The sequence below is a fragment of the Mugil cephalus genome, chromosome 15 (genome assembly GCF_022458985.1).
Source record: "Mugil cephalus isolate CIBA_MC_2020 chromosome 15, CIBA_Mcephalus_1.1, whole genome shotgun sequence".
NCBI classification, from domain to species: domain Eukaryota; kingdom Metazoa; phylum Chordata; class Actinopteri; order Mugiliformes; family Mugilidae; genus Mugil; species Mugil cephalus.
Window position 1 is genome coordinate 7,150,011 of NC_061784.1, and position 17,906 is coordinate 7,167,916.

The 17,906-nt window shown below is 45.6% G+C and overlaps 1 protein-coding gene and 1 long non-coding RNA gene across 3 annotated transcripts in view; one reads left to right on the top strand and one right to left on the bottom strand.

Annotated features, from left to right (window-relative positions):
* med13a (mediator complex subunit 13a) overlaps nt 1-17,906 on the top strand; it is a 64,555-nt gene that overhangs the window by 14,821 nt on the left and 31,828 nt on the right. For both annotated transcript variants that reach the window (XM_047606448.1, XM_047606449.1), the window contains one exon: nt 4,961-5,129. In XM_047606448.1, the coding sequence (XP_047462404.1) occupies nt 4,961-5,129 (169 nt within the window). The remainder of the gene's footprint in view (nt 1-4,960; nt 5,130-17,906) is intronic.
* LOC125020869 lies at nt 668-11,763 on the bottom strand. Its single transcript, XR_007114280.1, has 3 exons — nt 11,617-11,763; nt 9,137-9,221; nt 668-1,029 (listed from the first exon to the last, which is right to left on the bottom strand). It is a non-coding gene; the product is annotated as an uncharacterized LOC125020869 (long non-coding RNA).

The window sequence follows — 17,906 nt, forward strand, 5'->3', positions numbered from 1 at the left end:
ACAGTTGATGGCAAGGCATTAATCTTGCTGTTTAATGACTGACTGCTGCTCTAATTGCTTATACACAGATGAGCAACTGTGTGTGCGTGTCTAAAAAGAATCCTCAGATTTTATAAAATTCATTGACTTTTTTCTTTCTATATATATATAAACCCTTCCAAAATGCCCGTGTGCCACGGTGGGTCTTTGGTTGAGTTTTTTGGGAAAAAAGCCCTTTGCTCCCTTGCGTCAAAAGGTGTTTCCGTACTTCAGAGTTGGATTCTTAACAGAGCTGCTGTGTTCCCGCCTGAGAGCTCTCACAAAGGTCAACTCTTCTGGGTCTGCTTCACGGGAGGCAGAGACACCAAAGTGTCCTAAGCATAAGCTGAGCCCATAAATCTTTGTCTAAATGAGGCCGCCCGTCTTTCGCCCCTTGCGCCGACCGACGCCCACCGCGCGCCGCCCTCCCAGCTTCCACATGTGCCCCGACACATCTGTCACCAAGATGGAATTTTGGACGAGTGGAGCAGGTTTGAATTGAAGCTGAAGGGGTTATCAGTTTGGGAAATGAGCTGCATTCAGCAAAAAATAATAATCGATAAGCAACAAAAAAGGTGCTATTTCCAGTTTTGAGGATGTGACAATTTGATGAATTTTAATAATTAAGTGAATATCTTATATAACGGTACATCTGGGTTGATTTAAAGCACACAAATAATGTCACTCTTGAGAAATGTAAAGGACATTTTCACAATTTTCTGTACAGTTTACATTCATTAATCAATTTATTTGCCATATTAATTTGTAAGGCTGATTTATATAAGATTTTCCAATTCAAATCAACCTTGCCTTGAAAGAGCAAACAATCGAGCCATAAATTCGGCAGATTGATTTTACACACATTTTCCTGCGTCCTCTCGCTAGAAATGTCGGCGCGGTCTTGCGAGACGTGGTTTTGCAAGAAGAGGCCGGGGCAGGGAGACTCATCCATGTGAGAGGGGGGATCCAAAACACGAGCTCCAACTCTGAGGAGACTGTCAGACGTGAAAGCTGAAAAAAAAAAAAAAGGATGGCGACAGGGAAGAGCTGCACAAAAGCAAAGCCAATATGCAAGATGTGAAATTAAACGACTGTCTGGAGCCAGTGACGTTAGTAAATGTGTTTCAAAAGTGAAACATCTCCAAATAAACTGATACTGAATCAAAAGCGATGGCAAAAACCCTTTTAATCTGTAAAAATTGTCGGTGTAAATCCAAACAATGGTATGTCTTAATATTTAGCACCTTGACTGTGAGTGTGTGGTGGAGGGCTGACCATATATTTACACAAATCTCCCTCTCTCAGGGCTAAAGAGCGGTCACTTGCTTAGACAAACCTCACGAGCTGCTGCATGTGTTGACGCTTAATGCAGAGCCGGTGGGCTAATGGGTGTCACTCAGGGACCTAGAAGGACAAGTGCCACCAGGAAAACAAACATGTTCAGGAGTTGTGTTTTTAAGTGTTATGGCATTAGTGTTATTCTTTTCCCCCTGGAGTTGTTTCCCTGTTATTGTGGCAGTTGAGTGCAGACATGTGTTACCTTTAAAAACAATTGCTAAGCCAACTCCCGTCCGCCCCGGAGTCACGCTTACCTTTTAAACGGTTTCAGATATATTAATTACTCGTGAGCGTGTCGTTATTCATATTGCAGCGAACGCTTTGTGACTTCGACTGCAACATTTATTTATTTATTTATTTTTTTGCCTCTATCTGTCTGAACGTCGCAGTGAGCGTTGCACGGCGAACATGAGGTCTTAGGAACACTTGATGCAAAACAGACGCCTGTTTTGGAGCTGCTCGGCGCTGGAGGGAGGGACTGGGGAGTAACAGGCGACAGGGAGGAGGACACACGGAGCAGATATGATCTTGGCAGAGAAAATCTGATCAGATGGAGAAGGAGGTGTGGGGAGGTTTTCCTGCGTGCAGGTCGTAAGGCGTCGTGCACGCGGGGTTTAAGTAGGTGTGACGGCTGGTTGGATGTCGCTTCTTCGTCGATAAATTTGACCCTACTTGTTGTCCTCATTCGGACGTTCTTCAAACATTATCGTAGCCTGGGAGCCAGAACAACTTCCACGCCTACCACTTTTCTGTGGTGGAAAGTTGGTCAGGCAGCGATGCACATCATTTGAGCTCTGTGGTTTGAATTTGTTTACAGCAAAATATCTGTAGTGGAGGAGCCGTTTGGAGTCCACAATTGTGCCTTTTAAAAGATACTGACAGCGAAATACCGTGAAAGGTATTTTGATTGGTTGTAGCACTATCCAATTGCATGCAGAGGTATTTTTTAAGTTGAAACCCCACTGTAGTGTCCACATGTTACCAGATTTCACAGTCTGATGAGAAGTGAACAGAGTTGCCCTACGTCCTTATTTGTTTTTTTTTCTCTCCCTTTCCCTTCTCTTAATCTGTCATCAGTGCCACAGCGGGCCGACTTTCTTCTCTTGTTGACTTTTTGCCCTCTTGCCTGCCATGTCTCTCAGGATGGCCGGGCCAGCTGTTAAATCACTCAAAGCCGGCCCGGTTCATATATATATATATATACACACACACAACAAGCTCTTGATTCCACGCATACTCCACTCAGATTCACATTTTCCAGAAAGTTAAGTGGCTTCACACTGTTGTGTTTTATTTTTATTCCGCAGTCGCTGTTAATTTTTAATGGGAAATTGCTGTTTTCCTTCCTTTTTCCTGCCTCTGCCCTGCTTTTCTGTGTTCCTGATCCCTCAAGATATGTGTGCACCTGACGAATTAGCTTGTTTCTCTCGAAATCGTCGAGCACGTAGCCTGCTTTCACTTGGCCGCCAGCCTGCGGTTGTTTTCCTTTTGGTGGGAAGTATTGGTTTAAAGGCCAGCTGAAGTTGCAGGGTCTGGTAGAGCTGTGGCATTTGAAAGTAGATTTGTTGGGAGCCTGGGATACGTCTTTGCCTTTTGAAATTGACATATTTTCTTGATGATGTTTATAATTGCACCCTTGCAATATAGCTGTCTGTTTGCTTAAACTCAGGAAAGGCATAACAAGCGTCATCCTAAATGAGCTTTGTATACCTGCCAAGATGGCACGGAGCCTTGAGTGCCTCGCTTATTCTAAGAAGGAAACCGGTGTAAGTCCCTGTGGTGATACCTTTGGAATCATCTAAATTTAAAGTATTGTTGCCTACCTTCACATTTACAATATGGAGCCAAAAACTCACCTAATAATTAAATAAAGTTTTGATTAACTCACTTCTGGGCTGGCTTGTGGCGCCCTGGCACACAGCAGGCTGACTGGAAGGGTTGGTCACACTCGGTATTTATTTCGTCTGTGCTCATGCAGAGACAGCACACTCGGGGAGATGTTTGCTGCAGACTTGACTGAAAGGAGCTTAAGTGCTGTAAGATGTGAGCAGTTTGCTGTTAATGAGATTAGACCAGCATTCAGGCCAGCGCAGAATGTGATTCAGAAAGCAGCCCTGATATCGCTCTAACGGTACATTTCTTCGTCCCGAGCAGTTAGGTGCAGTTCGGTCGCGCCCTATGAACCAGATAATTATAGTCCTGTGAATCTAACACAGTCCAATTACAGTCGAGCTCCTAGCAGGTGTAGAACAGGCATGCAGAAGTGAGAGTTATACCTGGGTTTTTGCAGCGTGGTGATTGCCGTGCTAGTTTGTCAGCTCCGTGTCAGCCTGCTTCAGGTCTCGTTTAAAAGCATCATATTTTTCCAGTGTATAACTGTATCAGTGTCTCTGTTCCCGGAAATGACTACATCAAACATGTTATCGCATTTCATTAGCTACTGAATCACCCCCGGTATGCCTGTTACTGCAACAAGGCTAAAACCAACCGAGCTGCACAGGCAGGGACATGCCACATGGAAGTGTTTATCACAGCAGACATGTTATCATAATCGGTTGGAGTCATAGATGACCCTCAAAGTGCAACAATATAGTCTATATTTGTACAACACGTCTGTTGCCTTTAGTTTATCACACTACTTGTGCCTTGCTTTTTACAGCAAAGTGAAATCAGTTTAAGTCTCGGTTTTCCCCACCGTACCGAAAACAAAACTGTTGAACTGTGAATTTCCATCACTCTTCCACCTGGAGCCCTACGTATGAAAACAGAACGCGCAAAGAAGGCATCTGAAACCTCCACAGTCTAAAACCGGGCAGCAGAAGGTTTCTACTTCACCTCTGTGTCTGTCTGAGTGAGCACACACGCGTCTGCGTTTACATGGCCGGTTTGCCGCCTTTTTTCTAATGTCACTTTAAGAGTTAACTGTTTTGCATCCCAGGAAATGTGACATGTCTGCATGCAGGTGTCCGGAGGGTCTCCCTCTGTGTTGAATGCCCAAGAGATCTGTGGGTTTGATTTGTTGGTGGAGCTGCCCACAGCCACATCTGTGTTTATTAGACAGTTTGTCAGGCTGGAGTTGCAGGGTGTCCCATAATGTCTATAGGAATGGATTACCTCAGTCAATAACATCCACGTAAACAATATATACATGTTCAGTTCATCTCATATTTACTGTAAATATATTCTTACCAGTGATGCCGTTTTATGAGTCACTTTGTAACTTAAACATTGTAGTGCTGAGTGATAAACAATGTCTGACTGAGAGCTTGGTATTGGGGATACAGTATTATGTGACAATATGTTAAGTGTGACAGTTGGTACTCCCATATGTCATCGTGTACACATCCATGAATATCCCTTTTTAGTGACTGTGCCATCTGATCAAATGCAAGAACTGCTCCACGCTGCGCTCCCGCTACCCACAGCAGCAACATGCGCCATCCTCGCTGCAATTGTAAATGGAGTTTTTGTGCTGTCAAGATTGACTTTGTTCGCCCTGGAGTGTTCTTGTTCGTTTATGAAAATGGAATAAAAACTCGCAAAAGCTTTCCCTCTCCCTGTCCTCTTATGTCTGTCTTTTCTGGTTTCTTTTTCTTTTTTCCAGCCGAGGACGACGGGCTGTGGGAGAATGGCCTTTCCTACGAGTGTCGCACTCTGCTGTTTAAAGCCATTCACAACTTGCTGGAACGCTGCCTCATGAATCGCAGCTTCGTTCGCATCGGCAAGTGGTTTGTCAAGCCCTACGAGAAGGATGAGAAGCCCATCAACAAGAGGTACGCTGGCACCATTTGCTCTGTCGTGCTCTTATCCATGTTGTCTCTTCTTTTTGGCAGGTGTCTGCGCATGTAAACCCGCTGGAATATATGAATTTTCCCGGCTGTGTCTTGTCATTGCCCTTTTAGCTATGCTATGACTCTTGTTGGGTTTTGATGTGGGCTGGTGTGGCTCAGTGGGCTCAGCAGTGCAACAAGTGACACACAGGGTTACAGTCTTGTGTGTAAAGACTTGTGTAGCAACTGAGCTCTTGAGATAGAGGGACTTGTAGAATAGAATATAAAAGTACTTTATTCATCCCCTGGGGGAAATTTGAGTTATTTAGTAGTATTAATTTGAGTATTGGTATTGGCATGGATTGCACGATACGATACATATCACGATTCTTGAGTCACGATACATTATTGCGATATTATGATATTACGATATATTGCAAAATTCTACAAAGTTCAGAGAGAATTTTTAAATGCAGCATAAAATACACATTGTATATATGTGCATCAGATGACAATACAAATTTCTTTGAGTCAAAAAACAATATTAATTGGAAGAAAAAGTATCGCGATATATTACCATATCGATATTTTTTCCCACCCCTAATTGAGTGCATATTATACCTAGGGAAATAGCAGTCTATCATATTGTGTGTCCATCTAACAATACTTAAAGGTTTCTGTGCATCCAAACCTTCTTATAGTTGAGAATGGAAATCAGGTAAATCCCAATAAACCTGACCTTCTGCTTTCTGATTATAATCAATGATTTGCATCTCAAATAGCTTGGAGTGCAGTAGGCTGGTTAAAACTTTTCTTAATATTTTGACAAACGTACTGTCTTTCATTTGCTTATTAAAGAAAGGGATACTGTTTTTCGTAGGTAGATCACTTACCTTGCTTATATGAGGCATTTGTTTGGCAGAATTAGAGTATTAACATAAGCTGCAGTTAATCTGTCAAGGGAAAAATTTAATCTACCCTTGAATGCTGTAATAAAAGAGCAGGTGTAGTAAATGTGTTCCATTCTGGAAAAACAATATGTGTATATATATCAAAGATATGTCTGCATTTGCAGCATTGTCTGGTTCTTATCGTGTTTAGCTGCCATAACTGAATGCTGATACTTTAAATGTAGTTATACAGCAGCAGTTTAGTTCATGAGGTTCATGTGCAGAAACGTTGCTGAAATATATGCAAAACGAACCCAAATTGTGTCGACGTGTCTGCATATTGTTACGTTATTAATTTATTTCAAACTACCGGCTGCTGTTCATTTATGTTGTGTGCAGTTTAATGGCGAGTCACCTGCTTGCAGGTTGCTTTGCATTTAATGGAGAACTAATGGACACCTTTGATGTACTCCTATAAACACGGCAAAAAAGCACGGTAAATTAACCTGGCTCTATATAATGGTTTATGTTTCAAGTTCGCCTGGACTGGGACTTGTAAGATGGCACTTGCATTATACGCAGCATTTTCGATATGAGCATGTTTAAAAAAGAGAGTCTCCTACCTCCTTTTACTCTAAGTGTGTTAGTGTGCAGCCGAGGCATCCTCCAGCTCCTCGTTGCTATCTGCTGAGCTGGATTTCTGTCGGTGCCGTCGGTGTCTGGGCTTATTGATAACAGATGAAGACACGGGTGTTGAGGAGAAAGCGTCCACGTTTGTGTCGTGGATCCCCACCAACTCCTCATCTTCTCTCACCCCATCCCCACAGCTATTGTACGACGGGACACTGATCAGTTGCAGGGCAACGTTAGATGAGAAGAGCTCTAGAATCAAACAGGTTTATTCTACGTGCAAACTCCCAGCTCCGTTTTTTTTGCGTGTGCACGTGTGGCCGTGTTATTGTTGTTTTTGTATCGGGGCCAGATTTTCCAGTCAGGTGATCACGAGGGGCCGCGGTGCAACATAATCTTTTACATGCACAGGCACGTGTTTTTGTTTGTTTGCAGACCAGTTGGACTCTCCGAGTTAGACACGACCAAGGCTCTGTCAGCTTGTCTTTATCGTTGCCACGGCGTGAGGCAGCAGACCAGGTTGGCAGCTTTGATGCAGGCTGTTTACGACCCTGCACACCGACTGGCATGTGTACAGGACAACAGAACAAGTGTGATAGATTTTAATGGTATAATTACAGCGAGTTGAAGAGACAGAACGATACCGAAGATCAAGCCACTTGTCTCTTAAGCACGTGTCTTGTTTTTAGCTCTATTGCCTCTTTACCCAGTGCAATGATCACAGAGGGCCCCAGTCAAGGGGAAAAAAAAAACAATGGTCTTTTCCTCTGCTCTGGAATTCACAGGCCACCCTCTGTCTGTGTGTCTGCTCCTCTCCCTCCTCCCTCGTTCTCTTTTCTCTCCCTCTCTCCTTCCCTCCATCCCCCTCTGCTGTCACAGAGCAGACTGGGCAGGTTATAAATAGTGGTGCAGCCACCCTGAATCTCAGTTGTTGTCGTCGAGGATGTTTTTCCTCTCTGCTTTGGTGTGATCCTCTGTGCCCCAGCCACACTGGGATTTTAACAAAGTACTACAAGACTGTGACGGAAATTCACTGCACCCCTTATTGTGTTTCTTTGATGCTGCTACTGTGTCCAGACCAGCCGGTCTGACGCTGAAACGTGCCCCGAGCCATTGATGTACGAGTGTTTCTAGAAATGATTAAAGGGCTCACATAATATTAGCAGTTATTTTTTTGGGACAAAGTATCGCCGAGCACAGAGTGCAGTCCTACTCTTTCATTCTTCCTCGCATCTCGTCTCCATGGAGATGTTCAAGTTTGTCCTACCACTTCTGCCTTAGGGAACTGAGTGTTCCCCCCTAGAGACAGTTCATCCTCATGGGTGGCACGGCGACGCGTTTTATGTCGGCCCTCAAACCTTGCATCAGGCGAGCTGATTCCACAGGGAATCGGACTGAAAGGTTCCGGGGAATTCCCGCTCTTATTGTCCTGTGAAAACTGCGCATTGTTTTACGTCTACCGTTCCCGGATACATTTCCTGCCCCCCTTCAAGTCCCCAAACAGACGCTAAACTGATTACTTAACATTGTTTGCCAACACCTCTGCTCATCTGTCTTGTCTAAGCACCCTGTTCACCTTTCGTTGACAAGTAGGTCAGTCACTGTTTAGTACGACTTCTTCTTTTAAACTGCAACTGGACTCGAGGCAAAGATAATTTAAGAGGCAAAAATATCTAAGAATATCTCTCTTTGTATGTGACTCCTGAAATCTCAGATCCTGTATTTGTATAAAGAAATAGTTTTCTACTAAGTGGTAAGTTTCAGACCATAGGATGACCAACATTTCAGTTGTGGAATACCTCACAGTTATTTAAGGATGGTGCTCATCATTAGATTAGTCGGCGGAGGAAGTAGTTTGGTGGAAAATTGCAACATCCGAATTGCATCATCAGCAAAATTGCATGTGAATAAAAAAACTAGCAATTATCTTCGTGATTCATTCATCTGCAGATTATTTTGTGATTGATCGGTGAATTGTTTTGCCCATGAAATGAATGGGCAGTGCATGTTGTAATGGCTTACAGTCTAAAATTTCTTTTTGTTTGGACAAAATACAATTGATGAAATAATTTTGTCTGTGTATAATTGTATTTTCTCAAGTAAACAGAACATCAGTGAAAATATTGGAAGGTTGGTCATGAAAGGCTTCGTAAGTCCCAACCACAATTGCTGATTCCGTGTTTGTTGTTGTGGTCCTTGCAACAGGCATATACGCGTACGCGCCATTGTTGCACGCTTCTCTTTGTCAGTCATCTGTGCAGGCTCTCAGGAGCGTTTCCCCGCAAACAGCTGGACGTAGTAAATAATAAAATCTTATCTGGTGTTCAGATCAAATCCAATCTGCAGATGGGCAAGCGCGGGGCACCCCGCTAATCGTGTCGTCACGCAGCTCCTGTGCGCCGTCCAAAGTCTCCAGTTGGTTGGAGCTGTAGCCAGCTGACACTGCTCATAACCTCAGCCCCAAACCTCAGCCTGTGGTGTAATGCTTACATCATCTCCCCGCCCCTTTCCTTCGCTGCTTCTCGTTCTGGCCCGATGTGTGTGCTCAGCAGTAAACGGCAAAAAGCTGAAGGATCTGAAACCGGTAATGATAAAAATGGTAATATTTCAAGGCCGATGCTAAAATATAATATGGGGCAAATGGACAGTTTCAGTGGGGTTTCTTTAATTAAATGGATTCGCATTGATTGGTCGAAGCCTTTCGGTTTTGACGGGGAGCTGCGGATGCAGCAGTATGTGTTGACACAGCTGACAGTAATTCCCTTTGTCTGGAGTACATGCGGCTGCAAGTTGTGCAGCCTGGTTGTTTCCCTGAACCTTCTACTGCTAGGTAGACGGGCTTTAGGAAACACAGAGAAAGAGCGGGAGAGAACACGAGGGAGGGAGGGAGCGAGGGAACGAGCAGGGGAGAGCTCCTCTTGGTTGTCATGGCAGCAGGGAAATGCACCCTGGGATCGAGTGTTTCCAAGGTGAAGCGGGATGCTCGCGTTCTATTGGTCAGCTTAAGGCAGACTAACTCGTTGACTCGCTCCTAATTGGCTGCGTTACAGAAACTCGTAGCCACGTTAAAGCCGGCCCGCTTTGATGTTTCAATTTGGCCAGGACAAAAGGGATATCACTTCATTTATCTGCTTAGTATGCACTCTGGATTTAAAGCAGCGTTTACAATATCTGCGACGCTCTCCGACTGCTCTACAATCAGAGTGTTGGATTACAACTCCTCTGAATTTAAATATGTTTGTATTCTGTGCCGCACTTAGTGGCTGTTGTCGTACTGGAAGCATCATTAACAAGTCAAGCTGTTATGAAAAGAGGCCAGTCTGCAGCAGCTTATGTTACAAGAGGGAATGATAATGAAGGAATGCTAAACACGGTAATACAGAAACAAAATACGGCCGCATCGACACTTGCAACTGTCTGTGCTCTCCTGCGCGGCTGTGGGCTGTGGGCTATGTGGGTGAGCGCGTTTCTTCCTCTATTGTTTTGGCTCAGCGTTGGGAGGTGAACGTGTGAGTCCTGGTGCGCTGTGGCAGGCGGAAGCAGAGAGCAGCACTCTGTTAAGTAGGACAGTGCAGGATAAAGGGCCACTGCCTCCAGTCTGGGGCTAAAGTGCTAAATTTATCCCCCTCCCTGCTCGCAGCGAAACACAAACACGCAGGGAGACGCGGACACAGGCGCGCTCGTCAACAATCGCCGCGCGGGCCAGTCTGAAAGGTTGAAATGCAAGAAAAGCCGCGCCGACGTGACATGCCGCGTCCGTACAGAGCGGTCACGTCGAGGTAGACGTGCAGGACAACTCAGCACCCCTCCTAAACACCCTGCTCCCGACGCTCGACCCCCAGCCCTCTGGTCTTGCCTGTACTTCATCAGTCGCTCTAGCAACAGGAACTCCAGGGAGACCGGGCTGTGGCACCATGTGACCCGGCGCTCTGGATATATCATGTTGCCGGAGAGATCCTGTCCAGAAGATAAATATGGCTCTTAAAGGAAAATACCAATAGTTTTCAGTGGTACAGTTCATTTACTTAATTGTTGCACAGTCAGACCTCAAGTTAGGGTCACCATTTAAATTATTTGCGCCACCAATTTTAAGAGACATTCCACAGTTTTTAACTATATGCTAATCTTAATGGTATATCTACATTTGAACTGTCAACTGGAAGGTAAACCACCTTATCTGGCTGCTTGGTTAAAACAGCATTTATACATCAAGATATTGATGATACACCACGGGTGAATAAGGATATTGTTTCCATCTGAATTCGACTAACAAGCTGATGTGACTTTGATTAACACGTCCCATGACACGGCGCTGTAAACAGAACATTCAGAACATTTCAGCCAGTATGAGGAAACGAGTAACCATCCAATACTTTGCTAGAAGTTAATTTACTAATTTCTGCTCCTGAACTCCTTCCTCACTTCCTCTAAGACCAGCCACTAAGAGAGTAAAGAATTTACCCTCCTTTACTATGGCTGCTTTATGCGCCGTAGCAGTGAGGAGCCTGGCGTTAGCAGTGAAATTCAAGGGTAGCAGCAGGGACACATTCCTTCTTTCACCGAGGGAATCCTGCGCCCTTAAATTTCCTCCGCTGCGTCTCGGCTCCCTTGTTCTTCTCACCCTCCCGCCTCCTCGGCCGCAGCATTCCTCGCATTCCCCCCGTGTTCCCATGTGACCAGGGCCTGTGGCGGACGACAGCTCCGAGAGAAGGTCTGAGGAAGTCGTCATAGTTAATCCGTCAGGCGTCACCCTCTGCCCGTCTGCCCCTCCCAACCTCTCTGTGACTCCTATGGTACCGTCTTTAATCCAGAGGTTCACCTTATGGTTGTTGACTTTTATTTGAAGAAAACTTAAAATGAACTCGCCGCCTATTAGTGCAAACATGTGTCTTCCAAACACAAGTCTTTTATTTTTAACTGATTATACACAGTTTTTTTTTTTTTTTTTTGACGATAAAGGAAGATGTTACATTCTCCGAAGAGCTGTGAAGAGCTGGTGGCTTCAGCGCCGCATTGTATTCGACGCTGTTTGCGTGATGTGCGATTGGTGTAACGGACCAACAGGAACGCATCCACAGAGGACAAAGAATGGCTTATTTTCTCATTTCTGGCATTGCACCGAGTCCAGTATACATTATGTAACGGGTTTACTCAAAGAAAGTTTACACAGTCTTATCTGCTGGAGCAAACACTGCCAGCAAATACTGTCGAAATAGATACGTGGTGTACTGAGAGTCTAATCTCTTCTCGGTTTGACGTGAAACTTACTTAATCCGAGGAGTCAAAATAAGGCATGTGTAGGTCTTGCTAATCTTTTTAGACTATAGAAATATGTAGATGCCCTTCTATTTGGGCACTAAAATTAGAAATACTTTGAAATGTTAATTTCGTAGCGAGTGCACTAATAAACAAAAAACTCAATCAAAATCAATACTTGGAGGGAGCATCCTTTGCCTTGATACTCGTGTGTGCAGGGTTTCAATTTAGTTCTATTTATATGTCATCAAAAACAAAGAGAAAGGCCCTCTGTGCTTTTTTAACCATAAAAGCACAGAGAGTGTCTCCTCCCCCCCCGAACCTAAACTTGGATCTGGTGTCCCTGGCTCTCCCAGAGCCCAGACTGTCTCAGTGATGCTGAGATCGGGGTTTGTCGGGGGCCGCGCCATCTGTTGCAGGACTGTTTTGGACGAGGATACTTTTCTTAACTCTGGCTGCGTGTTTTGAACCGCTCCGCTAAACGAATATGTGACCGATGTCATTACTCGATAGATAAATCAAACGGAACGGGCCCGAACCACTCGGAGGGCGCGCGCGCCGTGATCCATTAACCCGATGCCGAAGTCTTAATTTCCCTCCGCGGAGTTCACAGGCCTCTGATATTTATCCAGACGTTCGTTGCAAGTTAATTCACTTGTTCCGCGAGACAAAGAGATTATGTCGCCCGGGCTAACCTTTCCTCGTTTCCCCCGGACACAGTTAGGAACACCCACAAATTCGGTCGTGACATTTACTTTTTTTTCGCGCGGAACGCGTCGCAGCTGGTAGTGACGATTTTAGTTTAGCGCGGTTTAGATAAACAGTTCAGTTAGTTGAAGAAAATGGCCAGAAGTAGACTTTGCGTTTCTGGGTTAACCGGAGAAGCCCAGCTTTAATCCAGGATAAGGCTGACTAATTGCCCACGGCTCTGAGTAATGAGTCTTCATTATTACACTGGCACATCTTGTATTACTTATGTTGTGATGACCTAATGACTCAACTGGCGTAAAACTGTTTTATCCTAACGTACCGTACCAGAGCAGAGCGGATTCGGTTTTACATGTGCGTTTCACGGTTAATTGTCAGCGAGGTTCTCGTGCACATTTCGACAATTAAACGTGTCACAAGCAGGAACAGATGCCAGACCACAGTGGTGATATAGTTGCTCAGTGATTATGCGAAGGTGGTAATAATCAGAAATATTTTATTTTTTTTTCTCCGAAGAGCAAATGTGTCTGGATCAGACTGAGATCGTGACTGTTTGGCTGAGGACAGGTGTATTAGAGGAACCCTGGTGTGCCACTGCGTTTGTTCCTGTGTGTGTGTGTGTGTGTGTGTGTGTGTAATGCAGACGGAGGGAGCTGGGAGCTGGAACCTGCCTTTGCTGTCAGGGTTATGTCAGTATTATCTTTAGTTCGACTCGGGCTGCATCCGCGCGGCGGTTGCGATGCACTCGCGGGGTCGGATTTCTCCCGGTTTTATGGACTTGTCGTTCCGTCTCTTTCCATTTCTCTTTCAAGTTTAATCTGACACACATAAAGAGTCTCAGCCCCCTTCTCCATTTGTGGCAGAGGGAAATCAATTCAAAGTAATAGAGCTCTGCATGTGTGAAAGTGCTGGCCTTAAGAGTTTTACTTGAGTGTTTTCTCCAGTACTTGGTCTCCTGTGTAAATCGCGCACTAAAGCCGGAGCTGCTGTGTCTCTCTCTGGGCCGTGTGTGTTTTTGTGTTATTTTGGCAGCAGACAGTGCTGTTGTTTCCCAATGGTCAGGTGGCTAGACAGTAGGGAAGATTATATCACCATGTCCTATAATTCACTGCTGTTTACCACCTTATTTTTTATTTATTTATTTTTTTTTGACCATCGCACGTCCCCTATTTGTCTAATTTTTCACTCTTGCGCAAAACGCAGCCAATACAAACGTTCTATTTATACGTGAGACATCGTACGTTTCCTCTTAAAAGAGAAATTGTTGTTTTTCGGTGCGAAGCATTTTTCTGATAGTTGTTGCTACATCTGTAACTCTGCTGTTTCCGACAATAGCCTCATTCTTCTTTCCAAGAACAAGCTTTAATAACTAACTGCTGTTTCTTAGCAAACCTCCTTTACCTCTCTGAACTGAGCTGAACTGAGCTGCCGTCAGAGCAAGTTCCTGCTGTTTCTTATTACTGTAAGCCTCAGTTCCAGAACCGTTCTTTTATTAATGTTGTGCCAGAAGTGTTGGCCTGTCGCTGCAGCGGCACATGACCAGTGAAAACACGCGTACACCCCCCACCCCCCCACTCCCGATTGTAACGGCAGATATTATTCTCGTGCCGAGCGGACCTCAGATGACTGACTGCTGTTTACGATGAAGCAAATGGGTAGAAACGAATGAGGCTCTCTTTCCCAGTTCGAGGCACGGCTTGTTGTTGTGTTCAGGAAGGGTACGCCAGCTAAACGGAAGCTCACTTGTTCGAGCGCGGCCAGCCAAACCCAGCAAACATCCATGGAATGTCACAGCTCCACAGCTTTTTCTCAAGTCACTAACTTCATATCTCCCCCTCCTCCCTCCCTCCGAACTGTTTGTCCCACTTCAGGCTCCAGGGCCTACAATTGACATATGATGTGCATTTATCTCATACATGAAAAGAAAAGCACATGACTCAGCAGTGTTTAGTTGCTCACGGCTAATTAGGATTCTGTCACGTCCTGCGGCCTCGGTGGGATTTGTCTTTATCGTGCAGCTTAATAAAACTAACGGAGGCGACTTAAATACCACCGGCAGCTGCTTTAGAAGTTGGTACAGATAGCGGCCTGCCCTCGAACAAACCAAAAAATGATGTCACGCTCGGGGAGAATGTTTGCGTTACGAACTCATCTAAAGAAACGGGGCCGAATAACGTATCAGCAATGAAATAAATCTCTGCAAAAATGCCACTAATGCATAAAAATGTGGCAGGGACACTATAATTCTGTGGAGTGAAGGGGGGGAAAAAAAATCCATCATACATTAATCTGTTGCGGCTCGGGCAGCGAGTGAATGCATTTGGATGCTCTGTCCTCTGTGCGTTTACATGGGCAGCTGATTTTTTTTTTTTTTTTGCTATTTGCTGTAACAACAAGCCACAAATTCATCTGCTGGCAGGCCTGGATACAGATAACATGGAAGATAATGAGACGACGTTGCTCCCAGAGTAATTGTTGGATTCAGAGGGAACATTCCGCTCCGATGTCGATTCGCCGGACAGGAAAACGTAATGATTTCGAGGGAGCGTTAAATTATTCGCGCAAGTTACGAAAGTTAAATCGACGGATTGATTACTGACTCGAACAAAATATTTGGAAACGAGCAATTTGAGGTCGTTTTCTCTCGAGCGATTGTCACAGGCAGCTAATTAATCAAATGGGAACATAATTGACAAATTGATCAATAATGAAAAGTAACTGAGATTTAGAGACGCGGTTTGCTGATACGCGCGCGCCTTATTTATAAGCGGGTGTCATAATTGCCTGGTGGACTAGTCTCCGCTCCGCTGATCACCTGTTCGCATGCTACCAGCAGATTATCCGCGAGACAAAGGTGGAGGCTGCCGGTCCCGCTCGGCTCCCCTCTCTGGCTCCGGCCTCTTCGCCGCTGGTCTTTGGCACCTCATTTCCATGGCATGCCAGCTGAAGGCAAATGTGCCCACCTGGCTTCCTTTGTGTGTTGCTGCGCTTCTAATCCTCGCCGGATTATCTTATTGTCTCCCCGCCAGGCCAGAGGCCACCGGCCATTTGCATCTGAGAAGGTGGAGCGGGGACAGCCTCTCCGGACGTTCTCGCTAGCGCGCTGGCGAGGGGCGCGCCGTGCCGCGTCTGCGGCGGAGAAGGGGGGGAAGGAGAGGGCAGATCGAAACGGCAGCCCTGAGACAATTGCCACTTAATAGATGAAGAGCAGAGCAGAGGAGAGGGAAGTGGGTGGGAAGGTGGAGACGGAGGGAAAAAAAAAAAAAGATGATTAAACGATCTTGTGGCTGTTTTTCAGGCTACGGCAACAACCGGTTCTCCTTAATACTCCTGCTCTACATAATAGACACAGAGAGGCATTTTAACATATAAATATTCTGACAAGGATCAAATGGTTTTGAAAACTGTTCTAAGTTGATTCACTCTATTCGTGATGTGATGTTTTGAATTCCTTCCTAATAATTTGGCAGCGCAATGAGAGATCTTTAGCTCCCTCAGAGTGCGCTGCTGACAGGTGGTGTTTTAATTTCAGGCAGGCAGTCTCTGGCCTTGGGTTTTGGCCTTTTTCTTTCTTTCTTTTTTTTTTTTTTTATTATTTTTTGAAGTGCAAGCAGTATCTCGCTGCAGGGGAGATGACATTCTAAAATCCCTGAGATCCTCGGTCTTGAGGCAGGTTCGACACACTATAACAGACACAATGTGCTCTGGGTGAGGGCCCTCAAGGGGTCCCCTCAGGGATTTCCCACAGACCCCTCAGGCAAAGCACAAAGTTTTCAAATAAAAATTCTAATGAAGTCGTGCTTCGGTTTCGGACATGAGGCAGAAGGGGGACTCTTACAGAAATGTGTGGGTTTCTAAAGCGACGGGCAAACGGTGGCGCTTGATGCTGTAGAAAACTGATTTTACATAAAATTCTGTTTGTGATTTGGGGAGCTTTAGGGATTTTTAGTAGGTGGATTTTTTTTCTGCGTTGCCTGTTTCTAGTCTCCAAGCGAAACCGAGCTGATCAGCTGCCGATTGCCCAGACACCTACACTTGACCCGCTCACCTCAGCTCACCTCACCCCAGCCACCGCACACACATTCCCACCGTGCTCACCAGCTGCTGTTCGCCAGTGCATCCCACATGCCGTGGTGTTTGTGTGTTTGCAGAAGGACTGAATCTGGCGCGCTGATGCTGTGTGTGTGTGTGTGTGTGTGTGTGTGGCATGTGCGGACTGGACGGCGAACACGCAGGCAGGCGGGCAGGCGGGCTGACAGATCCAATAGGCTTGTGTTGTGCTTTGTCACAGTGCGCGCTTTACTAAATCCTGTTCCTTTTGTGCGTGTCGGGGAGTGAGGCGGTGGTGAGAAAATGTGTCATGTGCGCCTGTTGTTGTTGTTGTCGTCATCGACGTTGCTTACTTGGCCAAGAGCTGGTTGAGCACCTGTTGACATTTGAACCCCTCTCAATTTTTATGAGCGCGCGAAAGCAACTACGTTTTTTTACGGACGACCTGCGCGATCATTTCTGTCGTTTTTATGGCCGCGGCTCCCGTTTATACAAGTTGACAAACACAAAATTATTATATGACGTGAGCCCTAATCACTGCCGAGTGCGGATGTTATCGTTTTCCATGCGAACGTTTAAATTTTAAACAGCTGGCGCGTCCAGTGAAGTTCTCAACCTAGCCGCCGACACCCTCAAAGCAATCTGTGCGATCGCATTTGAGAAGAAAGCGATTTAAATCGGGGACGAGCTTGGGTTGTATTTCTACCCGCTGAGCCACAGATGGCAGCCCTCTACCTCCAGTTTACGAACGCCCCCGCAAGCCCAGATGTGCGCTAATGTGTGGCGTCAGGTTTTCTTTGCACGTGCGAGGAGGATCTCACACTTTATTTCTGTTGATATCTGCACAATGCTCCGGCACATGGTGTCTCTCTGCGGCCTCTCGCTTCCACTCCCTCCCCTCGTCATTCTCCAGGCTTGTTTTCCTCCCGTATTCATAAATACACCGCGGTATTAGCAAAGTGGCCCATTTGTCATCAGGCTTCGTTCGTAAAATAATAATAAAGCCTCACTGTTTCCACTGACCGGCCGTCCACATGAGAAGGCCTCGCGTCTGCTGATCATTCCACCCACAACTTCATTTCTGCACTTCCTTTATCTCGCACATGCTGCAGGTGGTCTGTGTTTTATGTCCCGCCTCAAGACAGGAGGGTGCATTACACGTCGCACAAACACACCACGCTTCAAAGGGAAGCAGTGTAAGTTACTACTGGAGCGCCCGAGCAGTTTTAACACACCTCCCAAACAA